Here is a 20,096-nt window from a genome sequence, read left to right as displayed (position 1 = left end):
TTTGACATCCAATAATGAAAAAATATCACCTTCTGCGTTTGGAAAAGGGGGAAAAAAAGAGGAACGAATTGAGTTGTCCTGGTTGAAACGGTTGCCTTGTGGAACAGATAATCTGTTACTTCCCCGTGGAGAAGCTGTTGGCTGTGTCTGATAGTGTCCAGCAATGGGATGAACGCCATGCTCCTGGCCTGACCCACACTAATCCCTTTAGTCAGCGTCTATGGGTCTATTCTCCTGATGGTACTCCTGCTTAGAAGTTAATGTTTGTTTTTTGTTTTAAAAAAAACCCGTAGAGACCAACTTGCCGTCAATTTTAATCTTCCTCCTGATCAAGCGTTAATTATTTAGGTGTCAATGAATGTCATTAGTGTTGGTCCAAAGCCACCACGACCCCACCCCCTTAAGAGGGTCATCTCCTTGGTGCTTAACCTGTCGCCTTAAAATGGATGACCTACTGAATAAGACATCACAGAAAGCTTGCGCCACACTAACCTACCATCAGAATTAGTTGCAATTGATAGATTGTTCAAATTAAGTAGCCTATGACAAGACTTCAAAAACGATTTCAATTTATTTAGTAGGCTATACCGACAGCACATGCCGATTATCGATGTGGACTGAAGTATAAATAAGGATAATACAAAAAAATATTTTCACAGCCCTAGATGTAATGGATTTTTCATTGTGTGTCTAATCAGATTTTCAGGTTCAATAATAGGCATTTAATTATTTAATTCATTTTTCTGTAATTTCAGGACAGTTTCCATCCTTGTGTTAATACAGCCTTGTGACTTTACAGTTGCAAGACGGGACCAATGCCTTGACTGTGGTTTGCTAAAAGGCCATTTTTTTCCCAACTCTGTCATTTTTATGTAGTATATATTGCAGTACTAAGGTAAGTTTGCTTTGTTTACCTTTCCTTCATCTCAATTTTCAAGCTGTGAAGGTTGCGCTTGATTATTGCGTGCCTGCGAGCTCCATCCTGAGAGAGCAGTGAGTTAATTGGATTCAGCACAAATAACTCGGCTTCCTGTTTCCTAAAGCTTCACTGTGGTTCCTATTATCCCGAACCAGACTGCCCAAAATAACCCCCTGTTGCATCTTAGTGAAGAAAATTGGCCTCATATTCCCAACTGTAAATCATCAGGACATTGGATGAGATCACACGTATTTTCTTTGCAATAAAATGCATCAATTAATTACATAACAAAGCAAATAATTCCTGATCTGGTGGAGACAAAGTTTGTTTTTATTCTTGTTTTTTTATAGTTTGGAAATAGGGCGGTACTATTCAGGGGGGAAAAAACAGGTCTCTGCGCAGGTACAAAATGAAGTCACAACGATTTATTGTGGTTGCATTTTTTCAGACCCAAACAACTGAAGTTCACACCATTGTGTTACAGTACATGCCAATGCTTTCTGTACATATAAAAATAGACATTATTTGCCTCTATAAATTGAAATACAAGACCAAGAGTTTTGAAGTGTACAGCTTTAACAAAAGACTAAAAGGTCACTTCAATAGCATAAAATGTATAACGTCATCATTTCACACAGTAGTACAGTTGCCTGCACTAAATCATCCACAATGCGGATTCACATTTGTCAAACTGCTTTTTCGTTCAAAGCAAACAGTGTAAAAACTAAACTCTTGAGTCATCACTGGTCAATACTGACAGTTCTCAGTGAAGCAAAAATTCCAGCTGGGCCAGAAAACCATCAGTGGATTTCAGTGATCGTTTCTGTAAAAATAAAGTGCACAGACATTTACCTGAAAAGACAATGGGCGATGGTAAATTTGGGTGGAAATATCAAGCCTATTGCTCCATTTATTCAACCAAGTAAAATAGTTTTCTTGCATTTACTATAATTTGTTGTATCTTAACACAAGTACAGGTGAAGCTGTGCACAACATCCATGGGCAACATGCTAAATTTTGCAGGTTTGTACATGTTTATCTTATCCAATGCTTAACAAATTACTTTTCTCACAGAGTTAGTGCAAATTATACATACATAAAAAATAAATGCCTAGTCTATTATTGCACTTAAAGGTGAATTATTTTTGGAGTTAAGAGGCTATATTTGAAGCCTATAAAAAAGCACTTTATCAATCTGCATCAATAAAACAAAGTAGGCTTAAAGCTAAAGTGAGTGTCCATAGACTTTAAAAAAAAAAACAATATATACGGTAGAATTTTAAAGAATGATGGAAGCTAATGACCTATGTGGAAACTTGGGATTATATATAACTTCATGAAATGAAAAGTTTGTTACACATTTGGCTGTATTTTCAGGTTTTCTTTCATTTATAGCTCAATAGCTTTCATCGTGCCTTTAAACTCTTTTTTTTGTGAAGTGTATAGAGGAATTAATGAACTTCCTGAACCAGAGTTGAGCAGGAACTGTTCTTACTCTTGGACATTACACAGTGCACACGAAACACATCACGAACAAGTGGGACGGCCAAACAGGTGACGCACGGCTCGCTGTGTCAGGGTTTCAATATAGTTTTGTTTTTACGTACACGAGTGACATAAACACATCCACAACTTTGCAATCTGGAAATGCAGCAGTGATCTACATTAATTATTAGTTCCACAGTAGACAGATGTCGTTGGAGCCTATGAGCAGGGTGTGGGAGTGAGGGCATTTTTTTTTCCAGTTTAGAGCATGAAAGATCAATGTCCACAGAGGTCAACAAGTAACTTTCCTTTAAAGTTAAACAGTGTAATATTATTTCACAGCTCTTGGCAGAAATGTGACATTTGTAATGAACACTTGATTTAAAAAAAAAAAAAAAAAAAACACCTTTAAAATAAAATCGCACTGCTACATAAAACAAGTTCCTCCTTTTCAGTGACAGCCTTGGTTTAATTAAGCCATTAAAAATGCTTGGCAGAACCACAAATCCAAATGTAACAAATACCCATGAAACAGACTTCTCAAAATGGCTCATTAGGAAACGGAGCAGTCTGAAATCTGCTCAGAAACAGTAGAAACGGAGGACCATATGAGGTAAAAGCACTAAGCCACTGAAAACTGTCTCATAGAAATAAAACCAGTTGCTGAAATGAAGCTATCTTCTTAGTGTTTCTTTTGAAATTCAGTAATGCTAAAATGTTTTGACAGCACGTGTCTCATCAGTCTTGTGTCTCGCAGCTTATGATGTGGTAGATGTGAGGCTTTACCGTCTGGGATTGCATTGAGCATGAACAGCCAATAAAGAGGACACCAACAGGCCACTTCTACCGTAGTTTTATCACTCTGTTCAAGGTGAGCTGCTGTAGGATGCTGAGGCACTCCTACTTGCCTGCCTCTCATAGTTCACCAGTCGCTGTCCAACCAGATATCTGCATGTAAAAAAACAGCAAATGCAAATATATCATGCTTTTTTCAGAGTCAAACTTTTTATATTTATGTAGTGCAACTTTAAATAGTGTATGGGTTGAGATGAGTTTAGAAAATGCCAGCAGAATGTGCAATGCCGCTCCTTCTACTACTGGAGAGAAAAGGCAAGTGTATCAAAATGATGTTAACATAAACTGACGGAGTGTAAGTCACACCAGCAGAAGCCGTCGAGCTTTCCGCCTGCGATGAGCTCTTTTTTGTAATCGGGGTAACCTCAGCTTTTCGCTGGTCCCTCACAAGTTTCTCTCTCACTCCAAACTTTCCTTCTGCTGCTTGATTAACGTTTTCGGCTGCATATTTCACTACTTGCAGCTTGTAATCTGCAGAATATGATTTCCCTCTTGGGGGCATTTGTTCAGTCTTAGCAGATACTGATAGACAAGCCAGAGCGCCCCAACATGTGAAATTCCATATTTTGATATACAAGTCGCACCTGAGTATAAGTCGCACCCCCAGCCAAACTATGAACAAATAGTGTGTCCGGAAAATACGGTTGTCCCTTTAAATTTGAGCTTAGATGAACTTAATACTCACTTGTCATTTTTAATATGCTCGTACAGTCTTTTGAACTGCCGGATCTGGAAGGACAGAATGGCCAGGAGAATGGACACCATCAGCAGAAACGGATAAATCCTTCTCTCCACCAGTGTCTGCATGGCAGGCTGTACCGCTGTGGAAGAAACAGAGAATACAAGATGTTGGGACGCAGCATTCATTGGGTGCACCGCCATCTGAACATAATACGAAGAAAATGCTTTAGTCAATTTTTATAGTCTTATTACAGCCTCCATCTCGGAAGAAGCATGGCTATTTTTTGCCTTGGACTGAAGCCACCTCAGGATATCACACCAACAAATGTTTGAGAGCAAAATAATAACCACATGGGGAAATGTTTGAGAATAAAAGAGGCACATGCAGCTAATTTCGTACTTTTACCAGGGAAAATTGTGAATCTGTGTCAATCTGAGTTACCCAACAGCGGCGTGATTCCTTTAGAGACTATATATGGCACACAGAGAGAGAGCAGCAGCACACAGATGACTGGGGCAGCAAGTCTTCTCATGATATAAAGGAGGTCGATGTTCCGGATACCGTTGGCGTAGACCTACAAGACAAACAGCACTGATATACTCTTCATAAAGTGCTTTGGTTTATTGAAATAGTTACATTATTGAAAAAGTGTTATAATTCTCACTTTTAGGGACATGCATGTGGTGTCACAGCATGGCTACAGAAGCTACGTGAGTGTCAGAGAAGAGTCGTGACATTTTTCATGAAGTTTTGACAATTTTGTAAGACAGTTCTGTTTAGAGTGAAAACCATGCATGGTACGGTTTGCTGCCTATATCTGATATTTGATGCCTTATTTTTCTTTCAAATTACTTACTTAATACTAAATACTTTTGGTAGTAACTAAATTACACTATTGCAGATTTCATTTTTTCCAGCCAACATTCATAAACAATCAAAATAAATTAGTTGATTCAGTAAGGGGGAAAGAAAAAAAAAACACAGTATATTCAGTGTTCATGACCCAAAGGCCAATGCAACTGACCTGTTCAATGACTGTTTTAAGCCACCACTGCGGACCCATCAGGGTTATCGCTGCGATTATTTTAGCATGGAGCACACCCAGAGCCCAGTCCTGCCACACAGAGAGACATATTATAGACATTTCTTGAGCTAAGTAGAAACCACCAGGATTAAGCGTCTAGACGTTCTTAGAATAACATGCTGTCTCCACCTGCCAGGGGTAGAACAGAGGCGTCTGGTCCAGGGGGACTCTGAGAGGGGCCACAATGACCAGCTCAAACAGCAGTCCCAGCAGCAGCGGGATGACACCGGCCAACAGCACCGCAACGACCATCGTCTTCAGAATCTGCGCGAGACAGAACGGGATAGTGGCATACAATGGTCAGACACGAGGTAATGCAAACATTCAAGGTGACCTTTCACAATCATTATTGCCACATTTCCAAGGATTAAGATTGGAAAAGTTAATTTATGTTTGTAATTCTGTGATAATAATATAAATAGATTTTGATATTGCACTTTCATAATATTGGTAATAGTGAATATAACTATAGAGGCGACAATGGTGGTCCACCAGAGTAATTCTTATAGTAATTCTAAATAGTAGAGTGGGTTGCCTTGTGATCAGAGGGTTGGTGGTTCGAATCCCGAAGGTGCACACTGTTATTGTGTCCTGAGGCAAGACACTTTATCCACCTGCCCTCCAGCGTCTGCGTACACTGGTGAATGGGTGAGTGGTTCATTGATGTAAAGCGCTTTGAGTGCCTAAAGCATGTAGAAAGGTGCTATAAAAATGTGACCATTTAGTCTGAAAAATAAGCTGCAAAATAAATTGTTATATGAACATCAACTGCTTGCTTTACAGATTAACCTCTTGTCAGAACCGATGTAGTTCACACAGGAATACAAAAAGTACAATTAAAACCTAGATTTTGACACCTTTGAAGACCATTTAGTGAAATGCACCCACCATGATGGTCCACTCGTGCACTTTGAGCATGATGACGGACCGTCCCTGGGGCATCCAGGACAACATCATGGTGGCAGCGCGGATGGACAGCCAGCACATGTACAGACCACTGGCTGCTGTGTACAACTCGTGAACCACAGCACTGCCCATCCAAAAGGACATCAACCAGCGACCTGCACAGACTGCGGAAGACAGAACAGTTTAGTATGTGCAAAGTGAAAACACAAGCACCTTAAACGTTCTGCACAAGTCTGTAATATACAACTAGATGGGCCGGCCTTTGTTCCTACAAATCTTTAGCTTTAAACTTTTAACTTGCTTGTAACAAAAACATTTTTTCTTGCAAATACAGTGCATTAACCAGACACTTTTTCACGGAGAAGAACTTGGAAAGCAATAACTGATTTATTAGTCTTTTTGTAATGACTCCCATTGACACTTACCTGGCAGAGTGAGACAGATGAGACTGGCCATTAACAATGTCATACACATAAAGATCACCAACAAAATGATCTGAAAAGCAAAAATCGAAGAGTATGTACATTTGAGCCTATAGACGAACATTTATAAACAATGATCTATGACATTTAATCACCTTGAGAGTGAAGTTCATGGGCCGGTGGTATGGCTGAAACCCTACAGGGCCGCCCTGCTGCAAAATGGCCTGATGAGCGGCATGTAGCCCCTCCCCCAAACCGGGTATCCTGTTGTTGTTATTATGGCGATCAGGTGGGTTGTTGTTATTGTTGTTGTTAGGCTGGTTCTCTTCCTCCTCTTCAAAGTCTCCCAACAAGTACGAATGAAGGTCCCTGTGTGAGGTCGAATGTGAAGAACTGGTACACAAAAACCGTTTGCAATAGCAATAGGTTTGGCGCAACTTACAAAACATATCCCACAGTGAAAGTCCAGGCGTGCACCAGCCGTTTGAGCCACTGCCGAGTGTGGCCCTGCTCCAGTAGCGCAGGGAGGACCACCTGAAGCAGCAGCAGCTCCAAAGACAGTTCACTGACCGGGGCATCACTGCAGAGAAAAGGTCATTATGTGTAGAGTATGCAAGCGGTTTGGAATGGAGGTACCGTATGTGCCGCTGTGCTTACCTGTAAAGCATGACATTGTAGGGAAGGAAGGTCGGGGAGATTAGCTTAATGATTCTGATGGGGAGCCAAAGCATCAGCAAGACTATAGAGCCAAACACCACCTAAAATGCAACACAAAAATACGATTATACACGCAATAAAAACAGTAGGAATTACAGAGACGTAACCAACTAACCACTGATAGGATGAACCTCCGCAGGTGTCTGTAAATGGGCAGGTGGATCATTTCTTGGACCGGGTTAAAATCTGGATCGTTGAGATTTCGCAGGAACCACAGCACACCGGGCCGGAGCACCTGCACAACGAGTTTGATTGATTGAGGTTGTGTTTTGTGGAAGTCGAAATCATTTTTGAATGAATGCTACGGCACCTCTCGGAGAAGCAGGATGAAGGAAGCAAAGTAGAAAACATACACCATCCCGACCAACCAGTGGAGGAAGAGGGTGGTACCAGGCGCCGAGTCAAAGCTCTGCTCCCTGTCTTTGAGTGTAGCGTCGAACATTTCCTGCAATGGCAAATTATCAGTCACAGATTTTTTATATTTTAAGCACTAACTTCAATTCTAATAACCTACCAGTGAACAGATGTCAAGCCACCAGCCACAAATCAGGGGGAACAGGCCAATCTCCATCACAACTAGTAGTGACACCTAATACAGAGCATAACAAATGCAGTGATGCGTTTTCCTGCTATTAAAAGAAAACTTTGTGCTTACTGTACCTTGACAACAATGTAGCAGACTCCCAACAGACGTCTTGACCGCTGGAACTTCACCAAAGAAGCAAAAGCCTGTGGTATGCGGTTAAGGTGTCAATTCACATTCGCACACAAGACAGAACTTCAGGCGCATTCAAAATACACAGTATAAGGATACATGAAATACTATTAACGCTCCAGCGAGCAGGATGTATCCCAGTATTGTGGTGATAAGACCTTCAAAGTGTGAGGCTTCAATCTGAAATAAAGATACAGACGTGAGAAGACATGACTCTAGCCTGTCCGCATGCAACCTTTTAATTGTACTTACGTATTCTTCAAATCCTAATCCCACCACTGAGAAATGTCCGATGTGATATGGGCAAAAGGCTGGAAATGGATTTAAAAAAGGGTTCACAAACATGAATATAATTGCAGAAAGGGGAACATAAATGTTTTCCTCCAAATTCCTTGTGATGGGAGTTGCAACATACCAAACACCAGAATGAAAAGTGTGTTGAGAGACACCACCCAGAAGACGTGCTCCTGCAAAAAGTGATAACTTTTAGTACCAATGACCTTGTGCAATGAGAGAAGTTTACGGATCAGGGTTTAAACTCACCAGGAAAACAAGGGAGCCATCAAGTCCCAGCATCTAAAACCAAATGTAACAGTGTAAAACATAATTGTCTCCATTTCAACAGGGTATTGTACAACTTTGCAGTCCACAAAAAAAACGTACCCTTTCCCAGGTCAGTTCCTCTGCAGCACGATCCCACTCCAAAGCATTCCAGTTCAAATCTTCTGCAAAAAAAAGAGCCAAAAACGACATTAATAATAAAAGAATGGAGCCTTGAATACAGTGCATACTTAACCAGTATTTGATCTGCATCTTTAGGGTGTGTTAATTTCAGTTTTTTATGTTACTTGTTCAAAAAGTGTTCTGTGGACTGATTATTGAAATCTCTGCAGAAATGTATCTATATCTTATATCTATAATTGATCTATACCGTATCTAATCACAGTACTTTTTCTCTCATGCCAACCTTGTCCCCCATTGTTGGCCTCAGCCGCCTCCTCGTCCCTGCCCTCCTCATCTTCGTCATCCTCTTCCTCTCCATCATCATCCTCATCGTCGTCCTCCAGCTCGGCCTCGTCTCCATGGTGACCTGCATCTTGTGGGTCAGCCGCTGCGGGGGCAGCTGGGTTCTGGCCCGGTGCAGCATCAGCACCACCAGGACCATTCTCTGCTGCATTCCCACCAGGTCCCTGAAACCATTGAAGACATGTCAAAATACGGCAAAGTAAATTTGTTAGGGGCCACATCCATCTCTTTTTTTGCAATATTTTTTTTATTATTTTAAAATATTTCCTCAAACCCATATAATAATAATAATAATAATAATAATAATAATAATACATTTTATCTGTTTGGTACGATTCACTGAAGGCAATAATGGTTCAAATTTAAAACATATTTAAAGGGGCTAGATGCAAGTTAGCCATTTTATACTCAGTACTGCCGCAACAGGTCATACGTGTAACTGCACCTTCTATATTAAGCTCATGCATAACACCTTTTTGAGTAACAGTGTAGGATTTTAGAGGCAGTTGTGGTGAACAGGTCTGGGCTCATTCTACACATTAGGACATTGTTGGAACATGTAGGGGGAGCAAAATACTTGGTTTTAACATTTTTCAACTCCGTATAGTCCCTTTAATTAGTTTATAAACCTCTTATGAACTGTTCTTGTATTGCTTGTCGCAGTAAAATATAACAGAAGATCTTATTTCCCTATGGATAAATATAATGCAATTTGTTGTAAATAAATTGTTCTTGCATCCCTATGAACAACACCTTAAAGGAATAGGCCACCGTTTTTATATACTAAGATATGTTCTTACCTCACTTTAGTCGAGTTAATATATCCCCGTCTGGTCATTGTCCGCGCGCTCTGTCACGCAAACGGAGCACATATGCAGCCTCTCCCATATGTGACATAGCTCCGAAAAAGCTCACGATAGAAGCTACCAAGCTCTTCCACGTGTTCCCTATTTAAATAAAGTTACGTGAAGTGTTTTCATGCGAAGTATATTTACACAGAAATGTAACGTGTCGATTTTATAAGCAAATAAAAAGGGGGACTATATTGTGAGGCGTAATGATACGAGGAGTAAAACGTCCGCGCAGTAACTCCTAAAGGTTATTGACGGAAGTGAGCGGGGGAAGTCTTTAGGAGTTACTACGCGGACGCTGTGCTCCTCGTATCATTACGCCTCACAATATAGTCCCCCTTTTTATTTGCTTATAAAATCGACACGTTACATTTCTGTGTAAATATACTTCGCATGAAAACACTTCACGTAACTTTATTTAAATAGGGAACACGTGGAAGAGCTTGGTAGCTTCTATCGTGAGCTTTTTCGGAGCTATGTCACATATGGGAGAGGCTGCGTATGTGCTCCGTTTGCGTGACAGAGCGCGCGGACAATGACCAGACGGGGATATATTAACTCGACTAAAGTGAGGTAAGAACATATCTTAGTATATAAAAACGGTGGCCTATTCCTTTAACCTCAGAGCTAGACGCACCTCATTAGCTGCAGCAGGGCCGTTTGGATGGTTAGGCACCAAAGGAACTGGGTTTTGTTCTAACCACTGAGGGGCTCCACCATGGACTATTTGTTCTCTAAGCCACACCAGGCTTATGAAGGCGCATAATGTACACGTGACCACAAAACAACCTTGTAAACAATCAGCAAGAAGGTTTTGCCTGTGAAGAAGAAAGACAAAAATAAGAATCATACACTGGACAATATCAACAGACATGTCAAATACATTAGGAGCAATAAATGGACCTTCTTCAATTCATTTATATATTTCTTATTAATGACACTGATGGTATTTTACTTACGTTGATAGCATATCTAATGGCAGCGTAAGGAGAGAGCTCACAGAGCCAGTAAATAGACACTTGTAAATACGACCTGTTCAGGAGACAAACAGAAAGGATGAACATGTTAGTACACAGCACGCTTGACTTCACAACCCAAAGACTTAACATAAAAAGGAGACAATTTGATAAGGCGTAATTAGGCGAAGGCTTATGATTTTTTTTTACAAAATACAATGTTGCGACTTACATGCTGTGAGAGGCACCACGCCAAGCCAGGCAAAGGCCACCAGTGTGTAGTGAAACCAGTATCTGATGGCTGTTCCTATACTTGTGACCAGCCCTGCAAAGATGTCTTGGACTGGTAAACGGGATGGCATGTCTGGAGAGTAAACTGAAGAAGCAGAAGTCATCAGCTTCACTGTTGTGTGTAGATGAAAAACAGTTTTAATTCACTAGAACCAAACTTACTTGGTGTAAATGCAAACCGATGTTTACATAATTCACAGTATTCTTTTCTGCTGTGTTTCAACCACTGTAGTAGACTTTGCAAAAACAGACATGAATAGTTTGTTAATTTATTATAAAACCCCGTGTCACATGCCCAGATTGAAAATAATAATACCATTCTTGGTGGATGAATTTGATGCTTCCTGTGCAGACACATGGATGATACAGAGGCTTGTCTTGAGTCCCTTCTGATCGACAAACCCGACAAATGTCTGCTATTAAGAAGACAAAGACATTTGGCTTTATGCAATTGGACAGCATTGTTTGATCCAGACATAAAAGACACACTGCAGACTCACACACACAATAGCACATAATAATCCCTGGATTACCTGTGGTACTCCATGATAAATAAATAAAAAAGAGACTAGGCCTATAATTAGGATAGAAGCAGCAAATTTGTGTACATGGTCCCTGAGACTGGAGACAACATAACTTTGTGAATGGAAGACGACGAGAGAAAGTTTATGTTAATATTATATTAACATGTTACACAATCAACTGCCCTGTAGTAGTATCAAAAATGAGGATACCATTTGTTCAATGGATATGCCTCTTGTCATCAAAGTGATTTCTGAAAAAGTTCATTAGCCCAAGTCTTCTGTTGTGATTGTTAACTTTCGCCTGATGCAACAGATTTCGTCAAAGTGTTATTAACTCATAGGTTAAGTGATTAACGGGAAGCAAAGAGGGACACTGCGCCAAACACTGTTACTGTTTGTCATGCAACAACGTTCAAAAAAGCATCAATGTTTTGAACAGAAGCTGACAACAAACGTTAAATGCTACTTAGCCTGCTAAAGCTAATTGGCTAGCGGTCCTTTAAAACTAGCGGTTCTTCGCCACAATTTAGTAAAAGCTCTAATCGGTCGGGGACACACTCCCACTTTTGGTTGATAATTCACGCCATTCGGGCTTACATTACGATACTCCCTTTTATATGACAGAATGCATGTAAATCACCGTGATATCAAGTTTAAACGTTTTACCTTCCTCAGCGGTATCCATCTTGCCAAAACTAAAGCAGCCAGTCTCGGCTCGGGTTTGCTCAGTCAGCTCGAAATGCTGTGTGGCCTTGGCTATCTGAACAAAGACATGCCAATCTGTTGTGTGCGCCCGTGGTCAGAATATGACCAAATTATAACTGAATACTGAGATCCTAGACACCTATTCACTCCATTGCTGCCGCCGCTAGCTGGCAGAACATACTTGATGTAACGTGACAATGCTGTCCTTTACGCGTCCACTAGATGGCGCTTGAAGACACCATTGCAAGTGCGGGCACGGCAGGAGGACGCAACATTGTATTTACAAATGTTGTTACAGTTGCACACTAATCCAATTATTTAGAATGATGGCAAAGATTATGGTAAAAAAAAAAAAAAAAAACATTCAAAGAGGTTGTCCTAAATGTGATCTCAAAGGGTTTATTATTTTATACACTTAACTAACATTTGAATCATTTCTCTCTTGAACCAATAAAGCAGCTTATCGATTTCTACATTTAAGTTTTGCGCATGTTCAAAGCCTAAAATCCACACAGATATTGACACAGATTTAAATATGGTATTTTATTTGTAAAGTGAAATATATCAAACAAGATGATATAAATACAAAAACATGACATTACAATCTATGGTTTTCACAGTTGGCTTTGTTGGCTCTGTTCAGATATCGTCCTTGTCCTTTCCTGACATTTAAATGTCTTGGCATCGTACACCCACACAGTATCAATGCCTTCCCCCACAGTTTGCTCAGGAACCCATGTGGGGAATGGGAATCGACAGGCCACAACCTTGGCTGAGCTTGGCAGCTCGCTGGCCAACTTGTGTTCCAGCTTCTCCATCTGCAGACATCAAGCAGCATTGAAATAATATGATTAGATTTCTATTTAGAAAAAAACCCTGAAAATAATATATCCTTGGAATAGCCAAAATAAAACTCACCATTTGGGGAACTCCAAAAATGACGACATTGGGGTACTTTGTAAAACTGACCTATGGAAAAAATAATACAAATGAAAAATTGACTAACGCTTAATTAGAGAAATGAGTTCTACCTTCCACAGGTCAGAAATGTGGAAAGATGTTGAGCGATAAACACCCTCCCTCCAAGCCTTGTAGCGTGAATACCACACCAGCCAGGGGTTCAGCTCAAAGCCTGACGCCTGAAAGCCCTGCTTTGCTGCTGCAATCACCTGCAAGTGCAGAAATTAATATTTAATAAACCACATTTGTAATATAAATTAACCAAATTTACAGTAACAGTGTAAAATTGTACATTATGGTAAGAAGCACTGGATTATCACCAACATTCTTGTGTATATATTGTTTTAAATAATGGTAAACATAGTCTATGGTAGAGTGATTAAACAAGGGGGGGCGGGGGTTACAACCTAAATGATAATGATATGGATAAAAAAGTTCAAGACATGGCCTTACTTTAGAGAGTAGTTTTTTTTTTTCTTTTTAATTCCTTTTGCTGTATTTTTTTGTAGCATTCTACTTCTTCTGACTGTACGAAACACACTCACTATGCGTCCATCTCCGCTGCCAATATCCACCAGTCTCCCAGTTCTGGCTCGCAGCGCGCTGAGGACATTGGACACCTGCACCGTGGTCGCGGGGACAAACGGGAGGCAGACTTTCCTGAGGGCAGGGGCCACGAACGGTGCAGTCACCGCATACAGAGCCACGAGTGAGCCGCCCACGACACCGGTCACGATGAGACCGAGGCGACTTTTGTTTTTAACCTGGGTCCTGCCATCTGTGCTCTGACATGGGACTCCCAGAAATGTCTCTTCTTGAGACATATCGTACTCACAAAACCAATGTTAAAACGGGCATTTTCTGTGTGACAGCGAAAGAAAGACTATAGGCAAGAACGCACTTTAAAAGTTAACTAGCGCATAGGACAGACAAGTCAATCTAAGACGAGAAATGCCTCAATTTCACTCCAAAATAACACAATTTAATCTCGGTTCATGCAGTCGTAGAAGTGACCTGTGTCCTGCATTAATATGTCCGGCTAGACGTCATAGACTTTACAAACGTTCCTATTCGTTCGTTCCGCTCCAGAAGGGGAAGCAGAAGGACAAAAGCAGAATAATAAGAGGGGTTTAATACTGAATAAATGGTAGTAAGCTTTACTAAGACAATACAAAATCATTTCAAGTCTATTATTTTTTGCCCTGCAGTTTAACAGATCTCATTATTCCTCTTGCTCAGTATTTTGGCACCATCATTAATATTATAAGCTACCATAAGTCATGAACTTGCATGTAGAAAATGGCATAGGTTTTATTGGTTCATGTAATGGTCAACATAAGGGTACATCTTTAGAATGTGCATTTTATTTTTCAATAAAATACAAGAATAAAAGGGGGGAAAAAAACTTTTCTTTCCAGTGCATCAGAAGTCATTAGACAGTGTTCGGTGGACAGCAGGGTCAAGCCCAAGCATATTTGAATGGATCTGTTGGTGCTGCATGTGGAGCTGGCTGCTGGTGGTCGGTTCATTGTCCATCATTAAAATATCTTCATCCTCACCCCTGTAGCCATCACCCCCATCCTGAGAGAAACTGTGCTTCATCACTAAGATGTTCCTTCTGCCTGTGGGTGTGGTGTGATGGGACAAAAGCGGAGACTGCTGGGACACCATCGGGGGAGGTAGCTGCCCCATCGCCCCATCTGGTGCTATGATGGCATCCCTCACACTCAAGTTACTGCGGCTGCCGTGGACGCTCCCGTGCACGCTGCCCTGATGCGAGCCGCAGTGATGGTCGCGGATGCATTTGGAGGAGGTACGGCGAAGTTTTTGGAAGTCGTCTGCTAGAGCACCATCAGTCAGATCACCAGACGTGGTGCGGCGTAGAGTACAGAGTTCATAGTGAGGCGGCTCGAAGCCTGGTTGCAGCAAAGCTGGGTCAAAGTCATCTCTGTGGAAATGATTAGAGATGACACAAGTTTACAAAGAATGATGAGTTGGGCTATGTTCAATAGATCAGTATAGATCTACATGAACTAAACACAGGACTACACCTACAACCCCAAACAACCAATCTAGGATTAAATTCATCTTACCTGCGAATAATGAACTTTTTCCGAGGCTGTTTGATCTGAATGATGCCTGAGATTATAAGCAGGATCACAACTAAACCACAGGTAACGCCAATAATAGTCAGGTTGGTATGATCTAGAGTGTCCAAAATACTTGGCTTCTTCTGTTCTGATTTCAGAGAATAAGAGAGTCAGGATTTTACAAATGGCTTTTAACTTGTTTTTAGTTTCTCACAATACCTTTACAGTGGTTCTCATCCCAAGGGTAAACACAGTTTTGGACTCCGTTGCAGACAAGTGTGTGGTTGATGCACATGTTACTGTGACAGAAGAAGGTGTCGTCATCGCAGGGAGCTAAAAAATAACAAAACTAAATGAAAAAGTCGCACATAACATTACTACTTTGAACCACTGTTAAATTGGTCCACAACGTATATCATAGTAGTCTATTTATCAACAACAATACTTTTGCAGATTAAAATGACACAAAAACTAAATATAAAGTAATTAATGTAGACTACAACTCCAGATATTTGTGTAGGCAAACTGTACAACATCCCTGGAACAAGTCCAGTGTATACAACATTTGCTGAAAGGCCCCTGAAGCCAATTTGAAAATTGTAGATTTACAGTAAAACCATATTAGCTTCACATTTTAATGAGAAGAAATGTCTCACGTTGATGAAAGGTTGTAAACAAGATTCTGAATTTGCTCTTCCTGCTTCCCTCGTCTGCCCAGAGGCGGACCACACCAAGAGACGACTCCAGCATGACGTCATTGGCCACAGTGGAGCAGAACTTATTCTTCAAATGCTCCACAGAGCTGCTGCCATCGTAGATAGCAACAAAATTGCGCTTGCATTCGTTGGAATTGTGCATCTCGTACTCCAAGAACCGCATGTAGATCTGTGGGGAACGAGATTAAAGATTAAAGCTAGCTTTATTGTCAAATCAACCAACAGGAGGACATACAGATAATTTAAACTAATATATTACTCTCAAATCCCCAGTGAAAACAGTATATTGGACAAAATCGAAATAGTGTCAACGGATTTAAAAAAGCAAGATATCACCTTCATTATGTTGCACAGCATGAAGGTGCAACTCATTCAATACAAAACCCAACACCTCACGCAAAAAGGTCATCAGTTGGAGTCAGGTCATGAAGGTGCCATAGATCCTCAATCTCAGTATCACTCCAATCTGATTAGTTAGCAAACTATCCCCCCCTTTTATATACTTATTCAGACAAGAACAAAAAATAAAACATTGTTATAAAAATGTCTATTGAACACTTATATGAAAATGAACTAATAAGATGAAGGGGGAGTATATTGTCTTTTTTTTATATATATTTTTTGTTTTACATGTCAACTGAGTGATGCATGATATTGAAAAGACACAATGAAGTATAAAACAAACAAACTATGCCCTAGCTAAAAGGACGAAATTAAAATAATTACAAACCACTTCCACCTCCTAAACAAATCAATGAACGCTCAAAAAAAGTCACCACAGCATTAACAAACTACAACATACTTTGGCATAACCTGTTCCCCATTATTACTCCCTAAACATTGACCTCATCATCTCACTCTCCCACCCCTCAAGAGATAAACCGTCACAAAATCCATAACCGTTCAGACCTTGGATTTTGGTGGTGCCCGTATGTACCACCTGCAGTCCACAGCTTCAGTTTGCAGGGCCCGGTTCTCTCTGGTGATCTGCAGAGACTCTATGAATCCTTCAGGGCCATTCATTTCAAATTCACAAACTGACAAAAGTAAATATGGTAAATATCAAAGTTACAGTATCTACAGTGTCCAATTTTTATAAGGAGTCATACTTACAAGGTAATGATGGCACAGACCCGACGCCTGTGAACTCCGGATCTAAGCAACAATAAAATACAACAGTTCTATAAATGAGGTGAATATATTTTATGGAATGCAATGGAAGCTTATTTGTACAAGCTTCACACATGCAAGGGATTTTCATGCACTCCATAGCTATTAAAGTTTTGTGGAAAGTAGATGGATCATTCAAAGAAAAAACTAGAAAAATTAGAAGTGCAATGGTTGTGTTACACATGATTGATCAACAGAAAGTCTGCCAATTATTAGTGGCGCAAATCTGAGAGGAAGGTTCAGTTTGTGGACAAGCATGTGACCTCAGCTCTAGTCAGTCTGTGAGAGGTTTACTCTGTCTATGTCTGATGTCTGAAGATAATGGATCAGGGATTTGCCCAAGGATTGTAGTTGTGCAAATCCCCCAAATTCCAAAAGAATAAAAATAATATCAAAGACAAATGTGGGTGTGCAAGATGAGAGCAGCTGGACCAGGCTTACATAATCTACATGCCGTCAATCTGCCCTCATTTAAATTTCCCTGAGTCCCAGCAACACAAGATCAAAAATATGGGTGGTTTGAGAAATTGTGGAGAAAACCTTTGTGCCGATTATTCTACTTGGATTATAGCAGCTTAGTCTGAAGCAGATTAGTCTTCTGCACTGGGACAACCTGGTCATAAAAATGAGATTTTGACAATTGATATTGTGACTACAGACCAAGGTCAGTTTAGACGTAAATAGAAAGCATATTTAGTGCAAATGTCATTGTTTGAATATATTGTCAGGCTTGAACAATATCATCAGTTAACAGTATATTTACTTATATACTTTGATATATATATATATCAAAGTGAAACATGAAGTGGCATACATTTATTTAAGTGCCTTTTTTTTATTTCGTAGGTCTGACAAAAGCAAAATGCATTGTCTACAATACTGTATATACTATACTACAGTATTTATGTGGAAAAATCCCCCAATCCCCCACCCTGAGATTAGCATTTAACATGGCTCAGGGATTGAAATTGATAAACTGCTTGACCTAGTCTGCCAAAATGGACAACTTGACTACTTGATTTACTCGTAAATATGAGTAAAAGCCCAAGTACAATATGAGGATAAATTTGATCTATAAATATTTTTAATAAAATTTAACCATTACATTCATGACATGGATCTGTATAGGTGACCTCATAACTTTGAAAATATGTAATTTAATGCTTTGAAGCAGTGCAGTGCAGGGAAAATGAGAGACCCTGGTAATCTAGACACGAGACGCAGATTAATCTTCAGTGAAGGTGGTTTATAAAATCTGGTGATCATGAAGTCTTCCATAAGCCTCTAGTGACAAGCTGTATTCCCCTGAAGACAAGCTTTCATTAAGTCCTGTGTAAGTCCATCTGTGTAGTGTGGTTTTAAAGGAGAGCTGCCCTGCACCCTGCAGCTGTGTGCCACCACCACAATAAAACCAAGTCATTGTTACTTTCTTTTATAAATAATACCTGCAATTCAAACGTGGGGTAATTAGTCACAATGAGAAGAATATTTGCACACCTCTGCTAAATCCTGATATAGACCTGGTTCAGTCCAGGTTCCAGGCAATTTAAATATAAATATTTAAATAAACTAACCTTGAGTAAAGTTGTAGCGTGCAGAAAATCCAAGGGCCTCAAGTTCACCATCAGCAACAAATTTAATGTACAGGTAGCGCCCGCTGGAGCGGACATATTCGGGAATTTCCTGTCCACAGTAGCGCCCAATGATGGGTGAAAAACCAAAGGGACCATCTCGTACTTCAATATGGTCAAATTTGCACTCCCAGGACGGCTCAATGGAGTACTTCGCATCAAAGAACAAGTCAATGCACTGGCGGGGTGCAGCTAAAATAATAAAATAAAACAATTAGTTAATTATTGCAGAGCAGGATGTTTCAAAACATGATATAATTGAATGTCAGCATTCACCAAACAACTGCTCACTCTACCAAAACAGTTACTAAGTTGCCAAGCAGGCGTCATCTTCACTTGTATTTGGTCATAGATGTTGATAAAAATGCTGCCAGTTAATATTCATAAGTGGCTATATTCATTAGAATGATGTGTGAGGGCAAGCAGACCATTTTGTTTAGTTTTATGAGAGATGGCCAGCAAGTTTTAACCCAAAGACAAATGTAATTGGTGACCACTGCATTAGTGGAGAGAGTAAACACTTTAATCTCACCTTCTATTATGTAGATGCACTCCCGCTCTGGAGGGTATTTTTCAGGGTAGTTTGGGGATGTGAAGTAGCCTCCTTCAGGCTCCTTTATCCATGTGCCACATTGTCCAGCAGGTGTTACACCTGAGTTGTTCTTTACTGGGGAGAAGGTTGACAATAGACAGGATTTTTAAAATGGAGACTGCTGAGAGAAGTTGAATTTTACCATTTACAGTCCAAGATTACCTTGAGATTTTTTTTTAGTTGCTGTTGAGCCACATGGTTCTAGTGAGAATAAACTTGCTGCTAAAACTAAGAAAAAGAAACATGCCTTTAGTAGGATATAATTTGTCATAAAATACATGAACAAAAACATTATTATATTTAAGATCTTCGGGCTAAAATGAATACTAGAAATACAAGTTGAGGTGTGATATTTTTGCTCCTGTTATAGACAACAATCATAGCTTGTGACAGATATTGTTTTCATTGTATTCAATTAGAGGCCTATCAGTGCTATACATTTTTCAAAAAGCGTGTTCTTCAACTTACCGACTAGAGGCAGAAGTTCATGCACCATTTCTGTTCCCAGGGACTGAGAGGTCCAGCCTCAGATATTTCCATTGAAATATTTCTATACAGGTGTTAACTCATTTCCATCCATGCACCTACTCTCTACAACTTAAGTCCGAGCTTTTGCCAGGTCCGTCTCCCGAGAATCACAGGATTGTAGCCTTCAACACAAACCTACACTTATTTTTGCCCCACCTTTTTATCATATTAATCCTTTCCCAACGTAGAATAAATGAGCTCGTTGAAAAAGTGAACCGCAGCGCCATCTTTGACCGATTTGCGCAATGCACTACTTCACTGCGCGCCATCG

General features: G+C 40.2%; 3 protein-coding genes across 6 annotated transcripts; all 3 read right to left on the bottom strand.

Annotated features, from left to right (window-relative positions):
- Positions 1-1,302: 1,302 nt before the first annotated feature.
- On the bottom strand, positions 1,303-12,344 carry LOC306972285 (E3 ubiquitin-protein ligase MARCHF6-like). Of its 4 annotated transcripts, none has more exons than XM_079568845.1 (26): positions 12,100-12,344; positions 11,226-11,325; positions 11,072-11,145; positions 10,851-10,994; positions 10,622-10,694; positions 10,300-10,480; positions 8,753-8,975; positions 8,449-8,510; positions 8,329-8,361; positions 8,201-8,252; positions 8,038-8,096; positions 7,885-7,965; positions 7,731-7,799; positions 7,585-7,659; positions 7,381-7,515; positions 7,186-7,305; positions 7,011-7,111; positions 6,796-6,933; positions 6,509-6,722; positions 6,357-6,426; positions 5,914-6,095; positions 5,155-5,289; positions 4,966-5,055; positions 4,383-4,515; positions 3,945-4,080; positions 1,303-3,352 (listed from the first exon to the last, which is right to left on the bottom strand). In XM_079568845.1, the coding sequence occupies exons 1-26, from the start codon at positions 12,116-12,118 to the stop codon at positions 3,271-3,273; spliced, it is 2,781 nt and encodes a 926-aa protein (XP_079424971.1). In that variant the 5' UTR covers positions 12,119-12,344; the 3' UTR covers positions 1,303-3,270. The 4 variants fall into 4 exon arrangements, with proteins under 4 accessions (XP_079424971.1, XP_079424972.1, XP_079424970.1 ...); XM_079568846.1 differs by having other exon boundaries at positions 11,226-11,322; XM_079568844.1 differs by having other exon boundaries at positions 7,885-8,096.
- Positions 12,345-12,722: 378 nt separating this feature from the next.
- On the bottom strand, positions 12,723-14,068 carry atpsckmt (fATP synthase c subunit lysine N-methyltransferase). Its single transcript, XM_079568971.1, has 4 exons — positions 13,644-14,068; positions 13,170-13,307; positions 13,057-13,107; positions 12,723-12,956 (listed from the first exon to the last, which is right to left on the bottom strand). Exons 1-4 carry the CDS (start codon positions 13,920-13,922, stop codon positions 12,753-12,755), a joined length of 672 nt encoding a protein of 223 aa, XP_079425097.1. The 5' UTR covers positions 13,923-14,068; the 3' UTR covers positions 12,723-12,752.
- Positions 14,069-14,520: 452 nt separating this feature from the next.
- LOC306972369 (neuropilin and tolloid-like protein 1) lies at positions 14,521-19,875 on the bottom strand (the record flags this gene model as incomplete). The annotated part of the gene is made up of 10 exons (XM_079568959.1): positions 19,766-19,875; positions 19,460-19,525; positions 19,238-19,372; positions 18,649-18,897; positions 17,018-17,059; positions 16,814-16,941; positions 15,845-16,073; positions 15,408-15,521; positions 15,192-15,336; positions 14,521-15,046 (listed from the first exon to the last, which is right to left on the bottom strand). The coding sequence occupies exons 1-10, from the start codon at positions 19,791-19,793 to the stop codon at positions 14,521-14,523; spliced, it is 1,662 nt and encodes a 553-aa protein (XP_079425085.1). The 5' UTR covers positions 19,794-19,875.
- Between the last annotated feature and the right edge of the window lie 221 nt (positions 19,876-20,096).

The sequence above is a fragment of the Gobius niger genome (genome assembly GCF_951799975.1).
Source record: "Gobius niger genome assembly, chromosome: 13".
Taxonomy (NCBI): domain Eukaryota; kingdom Metazoa; phylum Chordata; class Actinopteri; order Gobiiformes; family Gobiidae; genus Gobius; species Gobius niger.
Note: the sequence above shows the minus strand (reverse complement) of the source record. Positions and strands in the feature narration are given on the sequence as shown.

Excerpts from the sequence above, each read along its gene's own strand:
- LOC306972285 (XM_079568844.1), bottom strand. Across the intron at positions 7,306-7,380 it reads TCATCCTGCTTCTCCGAGAG|GTGCTCCGGCCCGGTGTGCT; the intron begins GTGCCGTAGCAT and ends CTCGTTGTGCAG. Across the intron at positions 3,353-3,944 it reads GAGCATATTAAAAATGACAA|ATATCTGGTTGGACAGCGAC; the intron begins GTGAGTATTAAG and ends TTTTACATGCAG.
- atpsckmt (XM_079568971.1), bottom strand. The coding sequence starts at position 13,922 with ATGTCTCAAGAAGAGACATTTCTGGGAGTCCCATGTCAGAGCACAGAT. Across the intron at positions 13,108-13,169 it reads ACATTTCTGACCTGTGGAAG|GTCAGTTTTACAAAGTACCC; the intron begins GTAGAACTCATT and ends TTTTTTCCATAG. Across the intron at positions 12,957-13,056 it reads TTTTTGGAGTTCCCCAAATG|ATGGAGAAGCTGGAACACAA; the intron begins GTGAGTTTTATT and ends TGATGTCTGCAG.